Source organism: Solanum verrucosum, unplaced genomic scaffold (assembly GCF_900185275.1).
Source record: "Solanum verrucosum unplaced genomic scaffold, falcon-dt-bn FXZP01000206.1, whole genome shotgun sequence".
Classification (NCBI taxonomy): Eukaryota; Viridiplantae; Streptophyta; class Magnoliopsida; order Solanales; family Solanaceae; genus Solanum; species Solanum verrucosum.
Genome location: NW_026020104.1, coordinates 2,097,036 through 2,121,328, shown reverse-complemented (window position 1 = coordinate 2,121,328; position 24,293 = coordinate 2,097,036). Strand labels below are relative to the sequence as shown.

The following is a 24,293-nucleotide window of genomic DNA, read 5'->3' as shown; positions in this document are numbered from 1 at the left end:
TATGAAATAACCATAAAAAAACATCAAAAAGATATCCATACATTATTATCAAGATGTTAAAATAAGGAAATATATCATTTTACATCCCACACAAGCCTAGAGATTTCACATGTTTAACAAAGACATCTCTAGGTATTGGCTTTGTTAAGGGATCCACTACCATCTTGTGTGTAGAAATGTAATGTAAAGATATTTCCTTACGTTCTATGATGTCTCTAACAAAATTATACTTTGTATCTATGTGCTTCGTCTTACTATGATACTTAGGGTCTTTAGTATATGCCATTGCTGCTTGGCTATCACAAAAAATTTGCACCACATCCATTGGCCTGCTAATGATCCGTAAGTGTTCCATGAACTTTTTAGCCATACAGGTTCTTGTACTGCTATAGAGCATGCAATGAACTCTGCTTCCATAGTTGATAATGCTATACATGTTTGTTTCTTGCTACTCTATGAAATGGTACCATTGTTAAGCAAAAAAACATAACCAGAAATGGACTTTCTTTCATCCAAGTCTCCACCCCAATCAGCATCAGCATCAGAGTGGCCCACCAATTGTAAGTCACTTCCTTGATAACATAATTTGTAATCAGTAGTGCCCCTTAAGTATCTCAAGATTCTCTTAACAGCTTTCCAATGCGTTTGTCCTGGATTAGATTGATAACGACTAACAAGACCCACTGCATTATAAATATCGGGACGTGTACACAACATTGCATACATTAAACTCCCAATTGCACTTGAATATGGGACCCTCTTCATGGCGTCTTTTTCACTTTGATTTTTGGGACATGCTTCAAGGCTTAAATTTTCTCCTTTAGCTATAGGGGTGTCTATTGATTTACAGTCTCTCATCCTGAATCGTTCAAGAATTTTTTCAATGTATGATTCTTGTGATAAAGTTATTAAATTCTTAGAGCGATCTCTATGAATTTTAACTCCAAGGATGAATTCTGCTTCTCCCATGTCCTTCATTTCAAAATTTAGGGACAACCAACTCTTTATAGCCTTTACAAAAGTAAGACTATTTCCAGCTAATAGTATGTCATCCACATAAAGGGACAATATCAAAAATTCAGTTTCAGACCGCTTCATATACACACAATGGTCTTCATCAATCATATTAAAGTTGTAAGACGTAATAGCGCGATGAAATCTTAAGTACCATTGTATAGATGATTGTTTAAGTCCATAAATAGACCTTTTGAGCTTGCAAACTTTGCGCTCTTGACCATTTTCGATAAAACCTAATGGTTGTTCCATATAAATTTCCTCATCTAGTTCCCCATTGAGAAATGCAGTCTTTTCATCCATTTGATGTAACTCCAAGTTCATACTTGCAACTATAGCTAGAATCAGTCTAATAGAGCTAAATCTCACGACTAGAGAGAAAGTATTTTCATAATCAATGCCCTCTTGTTGTGTGTACCCCTTAGCCACCAAACGAGCTTTCTAGCGTTCAATTACACCATCCACCTTTCTTTTAATTTTGAGAACCCATTTATTCCCAACTGTCTTTCGACTTGGCGAAAGATCAACCAAATCCCAAACATGATTTGTCCTCATGGACTCCATTTCCTCTTTCATTGCTTCTATCCACTTATCCTTAGTAGGGACTGAAAAAGCCTCTTGAACTGAATTAGGCTCTTCATGATCTTGCGGAGTAACTATTAATGCTTCCCCTTCGATATGAAATCGATGTCGGGGTATAGTTCTTCGTGTACTCTTCCGCACATGTGTCTCTTGTGGAATATTCTCTAAATGAATAATTCTCCCACTTGGATCAGCAAGAGAGGTACAATTTCTTGTTCCTCACTTCTTTGATCTTGAAAATTTTCTTGATGATCCACAACTTCATAAAATGACACAGTTCTATCAATATCACCCTTACTAGGAAATTCAGTCTCTAAAAATGTGGCATCTCGTGACTCAAGCTCTGTTATACTTCCATCTTCATTTTCTCCTATGAAGATACAACCCTTTGATTGCTTTGAATAGACAATGAAGATGCATTTCTTGCCCCTAGGGCCTAACTTCCCATATTTATGAGAAGAATCATGCACGTATGCGGCAGACCCCCAGGGTCGCAATATATTTAAGTTAGGTTTTCTACCCGTCCATAATTCATAGGGTGTGGAAGCAACGGACTTAGAGGGCACACGGTTAAGCACAAAAGTTGCAGACATCAATGCGTCTCCCCAAAAGGAAATTGGCAAGTTAGCTTGCGCCATCATAGACCTAACCATTTCAAGCAAAGTTCTATTTCTTCACTTAGCTACTCCATTTTGTTGAGGAGTGTATGGAATTGTTAATTGTCTTACAATTTCTTTTTCATCACATAGATCCTTAAATTGATCTGATAGATACTCACGCCCACGATCAGTTCTTAAAGCTTTTATTGTTAAGTTTAATTGATTCTCCACCAAATTCATAAATTGTCTAAAGCATTCCAATGCTTCTAACTTATGGGAGATCAAATAAACATGACCGTGACGATTATAATCATCTATAAATGTGATGAAATATGAGGCTCCATACCTCGCCCTCACACTCATAGGACGACATATATCTGAATGGATGAGTTGCAATGTAAACTCAGCTCTAGTTAGTTTTCTAGTTGTTTTTCCTGCTAGACAATATTCACATATTGACATTTCAATTTTAGTTAAGGACCCCCAACAATCCTTCTTTTGCCAATCTATTCATTCTTTCAAGGCCTATATGTCCAAGTCTAGCATGCCAAATATTTATATCTAAAGTTGGAGTTGTTGTTAAAGCAAAACAACCATGATTATTAGATATATAATTAAAACCACAAATTGTGTCCAACACAATAAAACCATCAAAAAGGTAAACGAAACCATAATATTCAGTGCCATAAATAATGTCAACAGAATTATTGTGAAAATTCACACTGAAATTTAATTTAAGAAGAGAAACAACTGAAACTAAATTCCGCCGAATGTCTGGAACATATAAGACATCATGTAGGAGAATGATTCGTCCACCTTGCAACTCTAGTTTGCATGTTCCGATCCCTTTCACTTCTATTGATGCATTGTTTCCTACATAAAGCCATCTGCTCATGGAAGGCAGTCGGCGGTATTCAAGAAATGATCCTCTGTCTCTAGCTATTTGGTATGTGGCTCCTGAGTCAACAGTCCACAAAGTATTAGCATATGCCATTAATGCAGTACTAGAGACATAAGGAAAATGTGGAGTTTTAGTGCATGATGTTACCTTATTCTGCTTTGGGCAATCCCGCGCAAAATGACCCATCTTGTGACAAGAATAACATTCCACTTTGGCCATATCAATCTTCTTAGCACCACATTTTCCTCTCTTCTTAAATTGAGATTTATCCTTCTGATTTGACTTATCAGACCCCTTTTTCTTCCATGCTTTCTTGTTCTTGTTCTTTTGCTTAGGATTAGAAGTCCCAACAGATTCAACTATGCTTTAGAAGCGTCACAACGCTCATCTTCAAGAACAAGATGGTGCTCAATGTCTTCAAAAGACTTGATGCTTTTATTGTGGGTCATATGAATTTTCATATATTCCCAACTAGCAGGAAGAGATCTTATAACAACTTGCACTTGTTGTTCATCAGAAATATTATGACTAGCTGATTTTAGTTCTCGTATCATATTTGACATCTCTCTTAAATGCTGCCTTATCGATGAATTAGGGCGCAGTCTATAGGTGTCAAACTTAATGGTCAACCTCCTAAGTTTTGTAGCAGAAGTGCCACCAAACTTATCTTTCAATGCTATCCACATGGCTTGGGCCGATAAGATTCAAACTCACACATAAGATCATCAGCCATACTACTCAGCAACGTTATGCGAGCAATACTATTTTTCTTCTTCCAGACTTGAAAAGTCTCAAGATTTCTCTCATGTTGTTGGGTGTCTTCACCCGCCGGCTCAACCATCACATGGTTTAGGTCTCCAAAACCTCTTGCTCTTCAAGAATGTATTGAATCTTACGGTGCCAAATGTCATAATTATCACCATTTAATTTTTCACCCTTATTTAATTCAGCAATAATAGTCTTTGAAGCCATTTTATAAACTTAATTACGCACATAGAAGACATAGCACAAATAAGCACCAAACACAATTTTTTTTTATTTGCTGCAAAATTGCATCTAAATTAATATTGTCCAGCTAGAAGCCCATGTTCAAAAGTCTACGTTTGTCTTACTTTCATCACATGTAACCTTAAGCATACCAATATTATTTTTAAATCAATTGTGTGCTAATAAATTATGATAGTTCTAAATAAATAAAAATGTCTATCAATAAGAACTCCCACTCAATATATATATAAATTTATAAATCGTTCAATATACATGTCTCAAACAAATGACATAAACCATAATCATGGATTATTTTTTATTTTTTTTAATTGAAATTTGCCTAGAAAACTTTTAGAATTTAAAAAATTTCCCAATTATGTTTTCAAACAGTGAACTTTCAGCACTCATGTCTCATTTATTCGATGTCAAAAAATGACAAATAATATATCGTTTGAAAGGTTTTGAAAGTATCTTTCCAGTGATATATGTCTTGCACACATCAGAAAACATGAAGGGGCAGAAGATGAGCTTGAAAGTTGGGCAGTCTTGTTGAAATTTCCAGCAGTCCATTTTTTATTTTCTTTGGCAGCCAACTTTCAACACCCATATCTCCTTCATCCAATATCAAAATTTTACAAATAATATATCGATGGAAAGCTATCGAAAATATCTTTCCATTAATATATGGCTTGTTCAGTTTGTCAGTCTACTCTAGGAGATAACTTTGCCGAAAGTCAGTACGTTTATAAAAAAATGAAAAACTTTTTCGAAATGTAATAAAATCGAAAATCCGCTTATTACTAAATTTTTATGATGCAATGGTGAAAAGATAATCACATCTAACAAACCTTGCTATGATACCAATGAAGGATTTAAACTCGGAGATTTATGCGGAATTATACATACATTCTTGTTATAGGATCAAGTGCTATCACCACCAATTGCCTAAGCGGTTTCTTACAAGATCACTATGGAGTCTTGTATTGTTTTTCACAACAACTACACTCTTTATCTAAGGAACTCTTTTCTTGTGTTGTTTTGTGTTGTTCTTGGATGACCCCAAGTCCTCCCTTTTATAGGACATGGTTAGGACTTGTAACTCTTATTCATTCAAGAGTTACATCACCACTTATCCTATAACTCCCACTCCATTCAAGAATACACAACTCTTCTTCTTTTACTATACGGAGTTATTTAGTGGAGTTGTAACTTACTTCATGAATGAAGCAAGTTACTAGTCAACCCATCAATGAGTGTATCTATTTCCAACACTTCCCATGTACATTTTTTCATTGTGATTTCACATTAATATTTGTTCCTTCTACATCAGGCAGGTTATAATTTTTTGTTGGTAAATTAATAGTAGAATCAGTTGGTAATTTGAATTACCAACGGTTGTTGATCCGTTGCTAAAGGGATCACTGGTGAATTTATCCAACCAATTTGATATCATTATTAGCATAATCACCAACAAAAAATTGATTAGTGAACTACAAAAAAATTGTTGGTAATTTTTGAATCTTGACCCTAAGATTTTCATTGGTAAATTACTAACTAAAATTCAGTCAGTATTTCATAAGTAACTTTACTAATGGATTGAAAATGCATACTTTAATCATTATTCATGATTAGATTGCCCTTTAAAAGATTGAATATAGTTTGAGACCAAACACACTAGTAAGAATATTTGAATGGTGGATAACGTCATTTAAAATCTTAAACTGTTAAAAAAATCATAATATTTTTATTTACTTGAATATAAATCTTAAATTAACAAGAGCGAACACTTTAAAAGCCAGAGATACATAATCAAGAAATATGAGCTCCTTCAAGGGAGTACCAATGTTGTTGTAATTGACACCCCTCTTCTTCTTGTCTTTCTTCCTTAGGCAACAACCCGAATTCAGAATTTCGAATATGCATGAGATTCAATGTCAAATTCCTAGTAGCATCATTCATAGGCCCCCAACCATGTGTCTCAAGGACCATATGATCGTGATTATGTGTCGAATTCAAATTCTCCATAGTCTGTTAAGCTAGATTAGCTTCTCTACTTTGAGCATTAAGCTCACTACATTTTGTAGGGAGATTGCTCTTTGATATCCATGAATCATTCATGGATGACAGAAGAGAGAGAGCATGTCCATATTCATTTACTCCATAGTTTCCTGCTTTGTGATTTATTTTTTTGTTAGGACAGTAAATTAGAGTTATATCTTGCTTTAAAAATGAGAAAAGAGTTCGAAATATATCCAAATTTTGACCGAAGTTGTTGTAACAATCTCAAACTTTGAGCAGGGCCTATTACCCCTACACTATTTAATAGAGTATTTTAAAGGTATATATGTGCCCACGTGGACAAGTTATTATATATTTATAATGATGCGATATTTATGATGTTCACTTGGGCATATATATACCTTTAAAATACACTATTGAAAGTGCAGGGGGTATAAGGTCCTTCCCAAAGTTTGAGATTGTTCCAACAAATTCAGATATATTTCAAACCTTTTTCCAAAGATCAAATCCATATATTTTAAAGTAACTAACAAATGTACAATGACTTAATACACTATTAGCCCTTAAACTTGTCAGAATATTTCATTGGTACATATCATATGTTTTTAACTTCACCACCATGTAATTATTGCATATCTTAGCACAAAATATTGTTTAATCAAACAAATCCAAACAAAACTTTATTAAGGTGAAGTGTTAACTTGAGAGGGGTTTGTGGTTTTAGTATAATGATGTTGAGAGCTCTTTCTTCTTCTCTCATTATGTCCTGCTAATCTCCTCCTGCGACTCCTTTTTGACACATCAAACTCACTCACTGAATGAAACCTTCATATAATAAATCCAAAAACAATCATCACAAAAAGTTACTATATATAGGGTTTACTTTGGATAAGCAATGATACATGATTAAATGTAGACTAAGACAATTAGACAAACTAATACAAATATAAAGAGATATATCTTGGTGCAATTTATTTACCTTATAACAAAAAAAAGTCGTTTGGTATACGATATACGATATAATAATCCCAAAATAAGATGTAGAATTATTTTGTCCCATGTTTAGTTAGAGGTATAAGATATAATAATCCCAAGATAAGATGTAGAATTATTTTGTCCCACGTTTAATTGGAGGTATTAGGTAGCCTTTGAATTATTTATCCAACCATTTTTATCATAGCGATGAGATAATCAATTAAATTATTTCATATACATGATGAAACAACTACTTTTTTCAACATAACTTATCTCAAAATTAATTATCCCGAATAAGTTGTTTCCTACCAGTAATTATCCTATTAGTACTGGATAGTTGTACATCAGAGAAAGGTGAATTAAATGAAGAGAGTTAGGAAAATTCTTCAAAAATAACCTATTTAAAAGTCAAAGAAGTACAAGAAAGTAACAAGAGAAGCTTTTACTCTACAACCTGTCGGTGTATTTTAACTTTTTTCTTTTTTAAATATGATCAATTTATAAAACTTGAAATCTATAGTTTGTTAAGCCTAACTTCTTTTATATCTATATATATATATATATATATATATAAAGAGTTTCTTTTTTGGATTGTTTTATTTCTTCGCTTTTTTGTTTTTTCAAAAAATTTTGAATGAGTTTTTCATCAGGCTTTCCTTTTGATATGAAATTTTGTTTGCAAATTTCTCTGCTAAAAGTATATATATATATATATATACGAAAATAGTTTTTTTTTGTCTTCTTCATATTAGTAGTTAATCTAGATGATAACCATAACCACCATAAAAAAATAGATCATTAATATAAAATATAATCCAGGTTACATGCTATTACAGTTAAAATATATAAAAATGTTAAAATTCTATACGGTGACTTTTGTATAAGGTAAACTCATATACTTGGTAACAAATAAACAATAAGTAACATGATAAATTATACTAGTGATATTTAATAATTATGATCTTTCGTATTATCAATGGAAAAAGATTTAAAAAGTCTTTAAATTAAGTTAAATTGAAAAAATATATCTATATTAATATTTTTTTCAAAAATGTCCTTATCGCTAATAATTTGGTTCAGAAATATTTTTACGTTTCAAAAAAATCACTACTATTACTTAATGGATCAAAAATGCTTTTTTTCTAAATAAATAAATTATTTCCCAGAAATATCTTTCTGACTACTCATTAAGTTATTATAGGAACATTTTTAATAATTAAACTATTGACAATAAAGATATTTTTAATAGTAATAACCTGCTACACTGTTGACAGAAGCGTTGTTGAAGGCCAAGAAGCACAACTTTAGGAGCTTTGGCATGCATTTCACACACTTTATGCCTTTGAATTAACCAGCGCCACGTGGCACTCCTCCACTTTACACTATGCCCATATCTATTTAGTCAAAAGCCAGGCATACGCCAACCATACATATCTCTTTCTCGTTCAGACACTTGGGCACCGCCGCTGCAACCACCGTTGACGGCCCCACCAAACCCCCACTGCCACTTGGCAAATATTGTCTCGCTCTCTTGCAAGGGCGGCTCAACGTAATCGAGGGCCTAAAGCGAAATTTCAATTCAAGACCTAAAATATAAACAAACTTCGTATACGTATTTATTCAAATTTTATTTTTCTAACACTATTTAGATGAAATATAATATTGTTTTTTTCAGTTATTAGTTTTAGGTAAGATTTTATTAGCTCAACATTGAAATACCTCCATTCAGTGAGGCAATTATTATATGAATTGTTAACATAATTCTATAAATAATAAGTTGACAAATATTAAATAAAGATAAGAGTAGAATCATAGAATCTCAAGAAGTTGTTGACTTGGTATACCCCATTTTAATATGCTTGTTGTAATGCTTGAAACTAAAATTTTAAAACAAATAAAAAAGAATTTGTAATACACTTTGTTCAATACTTTTCACTATTAATTCTTATTAACAAAGTGCAAAAGATGTTAAAGTGGGTGAAATAATATATATTTTAAATATTATACTTTTTATCTTAAATAATCAATTTTTTCTATAAAAATTTAACACATAATTTATTCTTAATAAAAAAATTGGGGCCTCCTAAGGCATAAGCCTTATTTTACAAAGCATAGAGCCGCCCCTGCTCTCTTGTTAATTACAAACCCAACCACTTGTCCACTAGTTATAACCTCGTGAGCCTGAGGGGGCGCGTAGTTATTTTACCTTTTTCCTAAATTTAGATTCAAAGACATTAAATGAGGATCCGAGTAATTTTGTAAATAATATTCACCTTCATTCATTCGCCTTTTTACTTCGAAACTGTTTATTAGACATGTAATTTGTCCAACCGTTAAGCCTTGATGATTAGTGTTCCACTGAATGAACTGAGACCGAGAAGAAGTGATAGTTGTACTTGTAGTAGTAGTACCAAGTTGCCACAAGTCCCATGCAGGAGTAGAATTACTACTTTGTCCTCCAGTACTCCCACCATTGTTATTAATGCTGAAAAAGTTGCAACTCCTGTTTTCCATTATTGCTTATTTTTCTGGGAGAAGTACAGTACTAAGTACTATGGGTCTGTGAATGGTAAGTGGTACTTTGTGGATATAATGTTTTGGAGTGTGATAACTCATAAGTAGAGCCGTTAATATGGGCTAGGTCTGTTGGGCCGGCCTGGTCTAATCTGTGATTTGATAGGGTTGGGTTACGATTTTTTAAGCTCATTTAAGAAAAGGGCTTTTTAGCCCAGTCTAAATAAGCATGCGTATTTGTAGGGCTTGAGAAATATGGATAGGGCCGGCCCGTGAGACAAATAAAAATTAATTCAAAAATAAAAATAAAATAGAATATTAAAAATAACAAGAGTCTAAACTCAAAATTTGTTTAAAGTTTAAAATATTTCAATTTAATTACAAATTATGTTTATAAAACATGTACTTCATAAAATAAAAATTCCCTAAAATTTCTAGGGAAATCACTACATAGGTCATAGCCTATGAAATATTGTCATAGTTTTTGTGTTTTATTATGATCATTGGAAAACAATTAGGTTAATATTTCTATTTAGCTATTTATACTTTTACTTGAAATCAAACTAAATAATTATTATAAAGATAATTTTATTTGTGTATTTAATAAACAAGTAGTAACACTAACACCACGTAATATTGTCTTGTCGATAGTTATGATAATATTTTTTAATTATAATTTAATTTTAAAAATCATAAAAAATATACTTTAAAGAAAAGAGGGCTGACCCGGCAAAGCCCGTAGCCCACGTACTTGTAGGCTGGATCGAACTATTTTCTGGCCCACACAAAAAATGGGCTAGCCCGGCCTGACCCATCAAATTTCAAAGTCTGTATGGGTTAGCCCGAATGGGGTGGGCTAGCCCATATTGACAGCTCTACTGATAAGACCCTTATATGAGAAGAAATTGAATAGATCGAAACGTTTCTAAACTTATCGAGTTTTATTTATTTAATCATGTATATATTTATATTCAAATGTTTTATTGACATAATTAGCCTTTTGAATTTAGTAAATTGAGTAGTTTTGATCTTCTTAAGCGCTGATGTGGTAAAGAGTGTGAATGTCTGATGTGTAAGAGGGAAAAAAAGTCTAAAATATCAATTTCCAAATGGGTATTTTCAACTATTGATTAGGGGTCATTTGGTAGTTGGGTAATTAGACTTATGCATGTATTAATAATGTATGAGTTAGTTATGAGTGAATTCATATATTAATTTAATGTAGGTAGTAGTTATATACTCATTCTGTCACTAAATATTTGTCCACTTTTGAATTGATACACCTACTAAGAAAACAATTATTGACATAGTGAATTTACCATTTTACACCTATTAATTATGAAGTGAATGAATTAAAAATGTAAGCTATTCAAGAAGTTCTATCTTTTTCAAAATTAATTAATTGAGACTATAATAGATAAAAAAAGATTTTATCCTTTTTTTATTTATCCAAATGGACAAGTAAAAAAAGAAAATTGAACAAATAATTAGATAAATAGAAAGTATTTATTAATTTTTCCATTTTCTATATTAAGTTAATCTAATTCAACTTTAACCCCAAAGATTAATCAAACTTATTCCGAAAAAGTGAAAATATACCAATAATTTTGTGATGAATGGAGTGATTATTTTATAGTTTCTACACTACATATAAAAAATGTGGCTAAAAAGAAGAAATAACCAGAGAGTCTGCTGAAAGCAAAGGACACATCAGGCCTTTGTGTTCTTAAAAAGAAGAAAGTCAAGATATGGCCATATCAATAAAGAACATACTTCCTATGTCTCAATTTATATAATTTATTTTGCTTTTTAAAGAAAGTTTAGTTTGACTTAAAAGTTGGTCAAATCTACTTTTAAATAAGTTTTTAATATCTGAAAGTGTTTGACAAATATAAAAAATAAATGAAACTAAGTTAAAAATGATTTAAAATAAGTAAGCAAGTGTTTGGCAAGGTCAAAATGACTTAAAATAAGTCAAAAATCAAAAGTAGGTCCTCTTCTACTTTTTATTTTTTGACTTTATTATTTTTGACTTAAAAACTACTTTTTTAAGCCAATCCAAATGGGGTCTTAGTCCATTCAAATTAAAAATAACATATTTATATATTTAATAACAATTTAACTTTAAAATATTTATTCTTATCCTTAATAAAAAAGTTTATAGACATACAAAAATCTATGACTTATTTCACACCATAAGTTTTAAATTCTTTCTTTCTTAAATTTTGCATTAAGTCAAACTAACTTTGGATGCACTAGCGCTAAAGCTAGATTCAATCTCAGGTCTCGCAGGTGATTCCTCTAGCTTTTACCAGTAGCACAATGACACTCCTATACATGCTCCTCATAGGTGTATTGTTAATTATATCCTAATTTCTATCAATTTTTCAAGATAGATATACATATATACACATTATTTTTTCTAAAGTTAACGAGTGCATGTGCACCCATCAAATGAGTCCGCCTCCCATGGGCCGAGGGGGGGGGGGGGGCGGGGTATAGGGCAGAGAGTGTTGTGGATGATGAACTGTATTCTACTAGAATTGCTACTTGTGCAACTGGGGTTAGAAGCTTTAAAGGAAAAGGCTGTAGTTTGCAGGAGATGATAAGATAGGAGGGACTGATGATCGATTAAGACTTGTATATATTAGTTGCACCACGTGAGTTAGATTAATATGCTTCTTGGACCATATATTTTGTTGACATATTACTTATACAACTATGTATTATAAATTATAATTTTAGTGGAGGAATATATTAATAAATGAACTATGATAGGAATAACAAAGAAAATAATTGTTTTTTTATTCGGTATTTGATAATTGCATTGAACTTTAATTAAATTTGGATTCACGTGTCGTGATAGAGAACATAGTTAAATAATCTTCTTTACGTTGCATGACTCATTTAAGTCGGTGCTCCCAACAATATTTTTTTTCATTCACAAGAGTCAAATTTATTTAAGCTAGAAGGATTTCAATTATCCCATCACAAATAATGTCGGTTATAAAAGTTGTTATATATAGCTGATAATAATATATAAGGTTTTAGATATTTGGCACTAATAGGTTTGAGGAGACATAAATATAGGCTAACCAGAATTGAAGAAAGGTGTTTAGACAATCATAAAATATGTTCAGTTCACCGAGGTCATCACACCAAATAGGAGAGAGTGAATGTTGAAAATTAAGATAGAATGTTAATTAGTGGATAGTTGAGTGTTGTCTTTTTTTTGGAGGAGGGGAATGAGCTTGACACTAATTTTTACGATCCAAACTACCGTGATTGATACCCACACTAATTCCCCTGATGACTAGTGGGTGAATCATAATTCATAACTTACCAACTAAAACATTTTATAACTAAATTGTTATCATTATCTAAAAGCATTAAAACAAAAATAAGAATTTCAAACATAATAAATACTAAGTGCAGAAGTCTAACTATGTATCTGTCACTATCCAAAGTACACCTTAGAAATGACATGGTGAATAGGATTTCAAGAGACCCAAACCAGCCACTTGACATAAACATGACGTAATGAAATACAATTCATGAGATATAAACGATATACGTCTCAAATCATAAGGTGACATAAGGATACTAGCAAAGCGCATAAGAGAATTCACTGAATACTACTAAGTCCGACTTAGTCTTTCTAACATCATAGGAGTGGTTGGGACGTAACACATACACCATGTACAAGTATGAAAACCAAAATGACCATAAAGGCAATAAAAGTATCCATGATTTTGTCCTCGAATTATGAGGACTCACCTATCAAGCAACCAAAGATGGGCAATTCCGATCTAAGCACGTCCAGGAGGAGGAGTGTAGCACCCTATATTATGAGATAATATAAGCACAAATATGCATTAGTACGATGAACGTACTAAGTATGGGGTAATGCAATAAACGTAAACATGATAATATAGTAAACTTAAACATGATATGCATGACCAGTGAAACGTAATAAAAGCCTTTTGAGAGAAAATCATAAATCATGAACAAGGTTAATGCATACTTGAAAATCGTTAGGAAAAGCTTTGCATTGACTTTTAAAGAAAATATAGTTAATTTGTGAAATATTTATCGTTAACCAATAATAAAATCATGTGAGCTATAACATGAAATTTGGCATGACCCTCACACCAAAAAGGGAAATCTTTAAGGTAGGACTCCGTCTCATTCATTATTGATATAGTGGATTCACTATCTAGGTCATTTAAAACAATCCTACGGGGAACGTAGTTTAGGAAAATGAGATTTCTTTTTGTCACGCCCCGAGCCTACACCCTGGAGTGGCCGGCACTCGAAGACCATTGCTGGCCTCAAGCGAACCCTTTGCCTGACTTACTTAACTCAGCAGAAGACTTAAACTCAATAAAGATAAGTTCATATAATAAACTGGAATGTTATAAAGGAACATTCAACTGGTCATTAAGGCAAACTCAAGTCTCAACATGGAATAATGACAATGAAAAGACTAAAGAACTAACATATGATTGTCTATGAAGCCTCTAATAACAACTCAGATGGATGTTGGGACAAATCCCATAACATCTTAACGAACTAAACTAGAAAACAATGAAATGGATCCTCTGCAATGAGGCTCACCAACAGACTCTGAACTGCTCACTGGATCAACGATGCGCCGGAATGCTGATCCTAGTTACCTGTATCTGCATCATAAAACGATGCAGGCCAACTGTCATCAGTACATTAAATGTACGAGTATGCGAGTTGGAATGCTAAACATAACATAGGCTTGAAAAGGATCTAAAAGAAACACTTACCTGGGCTCTTCTCAACTCATGAATACTTAACTGAACTCATTTAATTATAAAACAATTTAAAACAAGTGCAATATAAAGAAAAATAAAATTGTTTAAAACATGATGTCAACTCATAATCATAAAATCATGAAAGACATATCATGATCCCTCTCAAAGTCTACTTGTGCAATGCATGAATGAAGTTTCATACCCCCATCCATACTTCTTCTGTGATTTGAGATTAGTGCTCAAAACTTAGCTCAAAGACTATCTTGGAAATTTCAGTTTCCCCGCTTGCTTCATTTAGAAAGCTATTACTCTTTTCTAAAAAACTAGCCCCCGTAGGCCCTTTGAAAATCTCAGTTTCCATTCTTATTTAAATGTGAAAAACATTTCTAAATCTCTTTGGGAAATACTTAGTCCCCATATGTTTCTTTGAAGAAAAGAACTTCAACTTTCACTACAACAAAACTGCCCAATAGCGAAGGGAAAACTGGTCGCTATAAGTACGAATCTTGTCCCAAAAGGTGCAATTGCGACCAGGTACACTGGTCCTTATAGACTTAGTCGCTAAGGACCTTTAGGGACGAGATTATCGGGTTGGTCGCTGATTCTTTTTCGCGACTAGTATAATAGTGGTCCCTAAAATACATTTAGGGACCATATGTCTGGTACCTATTCGCACTTATTGAAATTGAAATTATGGTCGTTAAATCATTTTGCGACTAGTTTCTAACTGGTCCTTATATCATTTTGGGATGACTTCTAAGCTGGTCCATAATAATTTTGCGACCAGTTTGAAGCTAGTCTGTAAATCAGGTTGAGACCAGTTTGTAGCTGGTCTATAAATCAATTTATGAGAATTTTAAGCTGGTTCCTATATCATTTTGGGACCATTTTGAAGGTGGTCCATAAATCATTTCGCAACCATTACAAATTTCCTACTCAAAAGGATTTTAAGGACTAACAATCTAGTCCTTAAATCACATTGCATTTGCTATACAACCTGTCGCTTTCATAAATAATATATAATGTAATTACAAAATAAGGTGAGCATAAGTCATCACACTATACAACAATGAGGTAAGCTAGTAAGAATATTGTGATCATGAACCCTTAGCAAAATCATATACTATCCTTAAACTATAATCCAAAGTTGCCTTCACCTTCCCAGTAAAAAATGGTCAATCTACATGTTTTAACATCACCTTTTTGCAAATTTCAGCATCCAAAATCTGTGAAAGAAATAAAACTTTCATTTAGAAGACCTATATATAAAAATAAACAGAAAGATGTGTGATTAAATCAAATAACAATTTCTAAATAAATTGAAGGAGCATTACTCTATTGCATAAAATATGTGCATGTCATTTTCTGTAAGTACTTGATTGGGGACAACCTTTCTGGACAACATCTCTTAAAAAACAGAGTGTTTCCCTAAATCTATTGCAGTGTATAGAGCCAGCAATCATAGCAGTCCAAGAAATGAGATTCTTGTAAGGCATGTCTTCAAAAACTTTCAAGGCATCATCCCAAAATCCACATTTAGCATACATATCAACAAGAACACTACCAATGTAAACATCCCTAGAAACCCTCCCTGGCTCGACATAGAAACCATGAAGATACTTCCCAAACCAAACACATCTTAACGTTTCAGCAGGAGAAAGAGCTGCTACAACAACCACTTCATATACCTTAACTTGTGCTCGTCTCATCTCTAGGAAAAGTTTCAAAGCTCTAATTGGCAGAGCGTTTCGGGCATACCCATCAATCAAAGCAGTATAAGAAAGCACATCTTTATGCGTAATATCATCAAACACTTGGCGTGCAAGGTGAACATACCCACTGCTAGCAAAACTAGAAACCAAAGAATTCTGCACAAATTGGTCAGAAATGTATCCAAACTTAAATATTTGTGAGAAAATGAGATGTGGGTTTTCATTGTTGGCTCTAAGAAGCAAAGAAAAAGTATGTTTATTAGGAAAAACCCCATGTTGGCGCATTTGAATGTAGAAAATATCTATCTACAGCAGCTGTAAAACTAATTGGTGCAACAGTTAGGATTTTTATGGCTGTTTTTTGTGGGAAATTATTGTACACAATATGGTGGTAGCAGCTGCAACACTAACTACTGCAAAAGTTGGAACTTATAATGCCTCATATAGTCACTCAACTTATAAAAACTTTTATCTCAAAAAGGACATGGATCTAAAAGAGTATCAATGAATAGCAGGGTATCAATCTAATGGTTGACTCATTGAGATTAACCAAATAGCTTAGAAAATACTCATCAAATTGATAAAGTAAAAATCGAGAGCTAAAATGGCTGCAAAAAGTATTCTCTTTTTCAAAGAATAATGAAACTGATGGTCCAAAAGATCTTATTGCAACTATACCTCTCTACTACATACATAACTCCATTTCAAACCAACTTGCAAAATTTAAAATGTATCAAAGAATCACTCGAATCCGATCAGAAGAATTGTTCATTACTACTTTATTAAAACACCACTGCAAGTCTGAGAGAAGTAATTTTGGAACTACAAATGAATTCAGTCATTGTCTTTCGAAAACAATCTCTATGATCTGCCTTCACAAAGTATAGAAATAAGGTCCAAGTACATTGGCCTCACTTGTGGAATTACACTTATTATATTATTATTGTTGTTACAAGTTAATTTAGTAATCCCCAACTCAAAAAGTAGAAAACGATGGCCAAACATTTATTAGCACAAAATGAAACAAAAATAAAAGAGAGTACTGACTATCAAGACCACCAAGCTTAGTGACAGCATCAACAAATTGTTGATGTAATTCAGCAGTCCACATCAATCTTGGCTTTGGGTCTCTTGTCATCACCACCCCATCGTTCTTATACAAATAACTTCCCCCTCTTCCCACCCCATCAATTGCATTATACATACTATTCCTACAAACACTGAATTCAGTCGATGACTACTAACTAAAGTCATCATATGAGACAGTCGATGATTACACAAGTTAGAAATATATTGTCATAAAATAGCTTGAGTTTCCAGTCAGCTTAATGTTGCTATGACGATTGTCCAGTAAAACATCAAGAAGTACTTATATTGTGATGAGTAAACTGTAATCGCAAATTAAAATTTACAATGAACAAAACATAGTCAAAAAGTTAACGTTGAGAGAGGAAGAAGAGCTTACATGTTCTAAATGAGTTTGTTATCCTCACTTGAAAATCCTTAAATAGTCAAAAGTTCCTTGTTCTCTGTAAAATTTTATCAGGAGTTAGTGTGCTGAAAAAATATAGCATTACATTGTACATGTTCTAAACAGCAGGGAAAATTTAAATGTATTCACGAAACGAGGAATTACTATAGATGCACCACTGTACAAAGCCAAATACATGACTACGACTTTGAGGTCCAAAGCATTTCTCAACAATTTCTATGCTAGAAAGTGATGGTTCAGACTCCACCAATTCTTGAATTTGAGCCTACAAAGAGTATAGAGGAGATTTTTTTTTCCAGATCCCAGAATAAGTAAATGTTAAGAACATGTTCAATTAACCAAACACACATGCTTCTCGATTGTTTCAGAATCAACAAGTGTGTTATTCTTCTTGTGAGTCTCGTAAAAGATAGTTGCCAAATCTGGTGGATTGCCATATTTTCCGCCCTTTACATAAAAGTAAACATGTCAAAGAACAGTTCATCAATATTAAGACAGAAAAAGATTTGATGATAACACATTTTGATAAATAATCTCTCTAATTGGCTTGCTACTAATTTGATGAAGCATCTTCAACTTAGCTCTATTTATTGCGTTTCTATTGCTTCTCGCCTATATTTGAGTAAACTCATCAGCAACTTCTCCAACAATTTTTTTTTTCAAACTACATGACGATCCAAGCAATTTCAGTAACTATCTAGAATCTAATTGAAATCAAGAACCACAAAACAACAATGACAAACAACCACAAATTTCCAAGTAGCTTAAGACTTCAAAAAATGCACCACAAGTAGTAACTTTAGAGATCAATATGCAGCCATAGTTGTAGTAGAAAAGAACAATTCAAAACAACATTTGAAATAGCAAAAAAAAGGTAATTACTATGAAGTATATTATATGAAACACATACTTTTAAAGTTCTTGTGATAACTTAACTTTAATCCAATAAAGAATACACTAAATTGATCAAAAGTAAGTAGAAATAGAATTCACTCAAACTAAATTTTACTAACTTCAACCAATAGAGTGTTGAGAGAAAACAATTTCTCTCATAGTAATTAATAATACTACTACTTCTCAACAATTCTCTTAAAGTGCATTTTTCTCAACGATTCTGGACTCAACTATTGAACTCATGAAAGCTATATAGATCAAAAAACAACTTGATATTTACAATAGTGGCTGAAAGCTAAGATTGACAGCTAGTTTCGAGTCAATGTTGTTCATGAAATTTTAAATTCTTGAAAAAGAGAAAGTAGAATTATACTAGAATGCTACTGAATAAACAAAGTAAGTGACTATTTCAGATGCTTTAACAATTTTGTTTCTTTCTCGTCTAATCCTCAAGCTACTCATAGACAAAAAAATAATTAGATGCTTTAACAAAGCTCATTAACAATGTTGTTTCTTTCTTTTCTAATCCTCAAGCTACTCATAGACAAAAGAAATCAGATACTTTAAAAAATCTCATTAACTAGTTTGTTTCTTTCTCGTCTAATCTTTTTAGTGTCAGAAAATACACTGATAATACAATAAAAAGAACCATTCAAAATCAAAGCACACAAACTGGGTACTGAAATTAAAGACACTAATGGTAAAAATATTCAACTAATTCATCACCCGATAGAAAAAATAATTTCAATGTCAGCCTTACCAAAATTTCTTGGCAGCCCTAGCACTTATGCCACCCTAACAGAGAAAATCCTTAAATAAACTCGCAAATATCTCCTCTTTGACCCTCAACCCCCAGCCTTACCTACAAAACTATCATTTTCGGTCCTAACAAAATAACATTGAGTATCTATAAGAGCCAAATCACATAATATTCAATCATCAAAAAGAAAAATGGAAGATTATACCAAAAAAAAGAAGAAGAGGGAGATGAATCTGGAGGAATAAATTTACTTTAGATCTACATAGCTAGATGAAATGTTTTTCTCCAAAAAATGCCTTCAAACATCAAGATTTAAGAAATTTTTCTGCCATTAATGCCTTCAACTTTCAAGATTTAGGGACTTCAAAGCTTGTTTCATAGAGCAAGAGAGAAAAAATTAAGGATACATCAGCGATTTTTGCATATTACTGGAGAGAGAAAGAAAAATCTACTACTTTTATTAATGAATTTTGGGGTTTTAGGTTATTACTATAGAGAGAAATTTTTAGAGCCTTTTAGTTTTTCACTTTTTGTTCCCGCTCTTCTCTTGTAGTTTCCGTTGAAATTTTTTACTTAGGGACCAGTCATTTTTATTTTTAGAAAATAATATAGTCAAATATGGACTAGTAAATAATATCATCCTTAGAAGAATATTTTAGGGACCATATCTATAACGTGTCACTATATTTTGGTCTTTAATGAGCCTTTTTGTTGTAGTGTTTACTCTTTACTGAACTCAAAACTTAAGTCTTAAAACAAAGTTAAAATATTTGTGAAAGACTTTTTGAAAACTTTAAGAACTTATCTTAACTTGACTCTTGACTTCTCCTGACTTTGATCCTAACTGATCTTGACTTGACTCTTAGCTGATCCTTGAATTGAATTATGGATTCAAGGATTAAGATTTGTGATTGGAAAGATCTCATGATGTTTATGAATGATTTTAGATAGCTAAACATAAGAAAAGACCGAAAATCAAGATTCTAAGGTGGGTCCGCGACGCGGAGGCATAATTAAATTTTAGTTCCGAAAACTTCTTTTAAGGCAGAACACCTCATGTCAGTTTCGCGACGCGGAGAATAATTTTTCAATTCTGGGAACAGGTCGCGCGACGCGCTCCCGGACAAAATTTCTTCTTCGTTCTCCAGCCCCAAATCACCCAACCTCAGTTCTTTTTCTCAAATTACCTTTAGATACAGATACCCAGCAAATGTACCTAAGAACCTAACTCGAAACGACTCTATAATGCAACGTAATGAACTCAGAAACTTCTCAATTCATCTCAATTCAAGAACAACATTCAAATTCAAGAATTCATGTCAAGAACATCAACTTTCAAACTCTTTTAGGACGAATTTCGTTGAACTAAACATGTTTGGCGCGTGGGTGAATGAACCCAACGCTATGAGAGACTCACATACCTTGTAGGGATCACCCTCGACGAAATCCACAAGCTAAACTCGACGAACTTGACTAATCCTTGCTTCTTCTCCTCTTCTTTTCTCCTCTCAAAAATCTAAAGTCTTTTGTGAAAGCGTAAAATGAACCAAATCAGTTTAGACCCTAATGAATTCACTAAAAACGAATTAAACCAATTGGGTATGGAAAAGACCAAAATACCCTTTTAAAATTTGGATTGGGCATTTCCTTATTTGAACAATACAACTTCCAAAGGGAATAACTCACTCATACAAACTCGGAATCGCATAAACTTAGCGGCGTTGGAAATATTATTCCACGAGCTTTTCAACCATATCTGGAAGTACACTTAACTCATCCTGAGCTAGGAGTTATGGTCTTTTGAAGTTGACCAAAAACTCACTTTAACACCTTTACCAAATTTCCAGATTTTTAAATTCTTCCCAAAAATGACTATTTCCAGATTTTAAACTACCTTCTAGTTCTTTCTAGTTGCAAGATGTTACACTTTTAGAGTCTCGACCTCTACTAGCGTGAGAGCCTCCATCTCAAGGTCCTCTCTATGCTAAGTAAATCTCAATGGAAAAGGCATAATCTTCTTCAGAATCAAAATACTTGGAAAGGCAACAATTAATGTTACGAATCTAATTGTAAGTTCACATTAGAATAACTTCTTTCAAAACTATGATTTCATAAACTTGTTCATAAGACACTTCCTATTTAAGCATCTAAAGCATGATTTCTTTCATATGTGAGAAAACCTTTTACGAATCATTGACATATCATCTTAAAACATCCTTTTAAGTCATGAAATCATAAATTTCATAAAACATGCATTAATTTATCCTCAATTCATAAATTTAAGTTCATACGTTCATAGGCATAATCAAGCATAAAGCATGGGTCCATACAAAAACAATTAAAACTAATATAATTTAATTGAATCATGCATAGTAAGATCAAATAATATCAATTGAATCATAATAAATTGGACTCGTGAAAAATAGCATCATAACCTTTGATAATTGGGTGATTTCGAATAGGAGATTTGAGTTTTCTTTTGGAACCCAATGATTGAACTTTGAAGAGATCCATTGATGAATTCTCACCTAGCAATTAAAGTCCAAATATTAAGGGTCATATTATTTTATTACAATAAATTTAAATTTTTTGTTTGTTGACGTGTCCCACTATGACAATGTCAGAGTTAAGTTGGACAATTGTCATAGGTAGGGAAAACTATAAGACAAATCAAATAGAGATACCTATCCATTTTGGCACCCCCAAACCAATAAAAACTATCAATATTAGTCCAAAATATAAAATGGTAACAATATTAGGGTGTGTTTGGTATGAAGGAAAATGTTTTTGTAGAAAACAAGTATATTTTTGACTTATTTCTCATGTTTGGTTGGTGAGTAGAATGTATTTTACGGAAAAGTTTTTTTAGTGTTTGATTAATTAATGAAAATTATTTTTGAGAAAATATCTTTTATTTTTACTAGAGAGTAGAAAATAATTTTTGAATTGAAACTGAAAATATTTTTTAAAAATAAACTTAATTTTTTTTTGGGGAAGGGTGGGGTCGCGGGTGGGGGAGTGAAAAAATAAAAAATTGAAATTGGAAATATTTTTTAAAAATAAACTTTAATTTTTTTGGGGGGAGGGAGGGATGGGTGGGGGTGGGGCTGGCCGGGGATGGGGGTAGATGGGAGATGGGGTAAAAAAATAAAAATGTGAAATTAACTTTTTTTTTTAAAACAAACTTAATTTTTTTTAGGGGGGTGGGGGGCTGATGGTGGGAGGGGGGTCGCGGGTGGGGGTGGAGTGGGGATTTAAAAAATAAAAAATTGAAATTGGAAATATTTTTTTAAAAACAAACTTTAATTTATTTATTTATTTGGGGTGGGGGGGGGGGAGGGGTGGATGCGGGCTGGCGGGGGGTAAAAACATTGAAGTTCAAAAATATTTTTTAAAAATAAGCTTTAAATTTATTTTTTCAACAAAATAAATTGTAATTTGAAGTTGGAGGAAAGTTTTGGAAAATGTTTTCCATAATTTTTGAAAGGAAGTCATTTTCCTTGAATTTGAGGAAAATGAGTTGATTTGGAAAACATTTTCTAAAACATTTTACCCAACCAAACATGAGAAAATTGAAAAACATTTTCTGAAAAATATTTTCCTCCATACCAAACACACCCTTGACCCTAAATCAGTTTCTTATTAAAATCCTGTTGATTGAAAGATTTACATGTCGATTTTAGAATGATTTGGTGGATATTTGAGGTGGTTTTAATTAAAATTTGAGAACATAGAAGAAGATGAGATAGTGTATCCCTTTAAATATCTCTATGTATCCCCTGTGTATATCATGTATACATTTATATATCTATATGTGAGATATATCTAAGATACATGGGCTGTACGTAAAAAGATTTACTCGATTTTAATTAATGATCTACGTGTTTTCAACGAATTTCAATCATACTTGGTGAAGAAAGATTTGTTTTCTTTTTGGTTTCTCAAGTTTTTTGTGGGTAAATAATGAAAATGGATAATTGACTTCAAACTTTTTATATTTTGGATAATTCATATAGTTCTTCCAATAAAAAATGTACTTCAAGGGAGTTTTGAACCTTATTATGGATTTATTTTGTTTCTTTTCGAATTAATTAATAACATCATAACAAATTGTGAATTATTCCACTAAAAATCATAATTGTACTAATTTTGAATTCTTACATTAAATCTTATTTAACTTTTCATGTTAAGATTCAAATACTAATCAAATAAATTAAATTATTAATTATTTCTTTAGCCTTTCGCTCAACTAATTACGAATATAAAAATTTATCGATCGAGTTTGCACATGAAAACATATACACTTGCATAAAAGGATATAATAAATCTCTAAGCGAGACATTTTATCAATTAACTATTACTCTGTCAGTGTATATTATCATTATCAAATTTATTAGGTATATTAACCCACAAAAAAATATACCGCCTTTTAATAAATCAAAAACAAAGAAGAACATACACAACTAATAATAGTTAAATCGGAATTAAGAGTACAAGTATAATTAATAGAGTAGAAAATATGTTTTATAAGATCAAAATAAATAAAGATTAAATCATATTTAAAAGAAGTTGGAACCATAGAGATTTTATATCAAGATAATTTATCTTAAAACATCTGATACACTTACGTCAAGGACTTTGTTTAGTTTCCATTAATAATGAATTTTATACTCATAAAAACTGATAAATTAATTTCATATATATATATATATATATATATATATATATATATATATATATATATATATATATATAAGTTAAACTTTATATACTAAATCATCTATTATATATAACAAAAAGACATAATTGGGATAGGAGCGAATCATACTATATAGTTCTGAATAAAAGCTACGAAAAGACAATAGCAATACTAGAGAAAAGCAGAGGCGGAGCCCGTATTAGGAGTTTTGGGGTTCTAAATTTTCTTCCCCTTTCTTACCATTGAGTTGCCAATCAGTTTTATTAGGGGTTCACAAGTTAATACATATATATTTACTTAATTTTCTAGTACAAAGTCTCTAGTAGGTTCGTCCAAACCTACGCACCCCACCTAGCTCCGC

At 32.2% G+C, this 24,293-nt stretch overlaps 1 protein-coding gene and 1 pseudogene across 1 annotated transcript; both read right to left on the bottom strand.

Annotated features, from left to right (window-relative positions):
- Nucleotides 1-5,892: 5,892 nt before the first annotated feature.
- On the bottom strand, nt 5,893-9,591 carry LOC125825122 (uncharacterized; annotated as a pseudogene).
- Nucleotides 9,592-15,733: 6,142 nt separating this feature from the next.
- On the bottom strand, nt 15,734-17,291 carry LOC125825121 (pentatricopeptide repeat-containing protein At1g50270-like). Its single transcript, XM_049504460.1, has 2 exons — nt 17,131-17,291; nt 15,734-16,319 (listed from the first exon to the last, which is right to left on the bottom strand). Exons 1-2 carry the CDS (start codon nt 17,289-17,291, stop codon nt 15,734-15,736), a joined length of 747 nt encoding a protein of 248 aa, XP_049360417.1.
- Nucleotides 17,292-24,293: the final 7,002 nt, after the last annotated feature.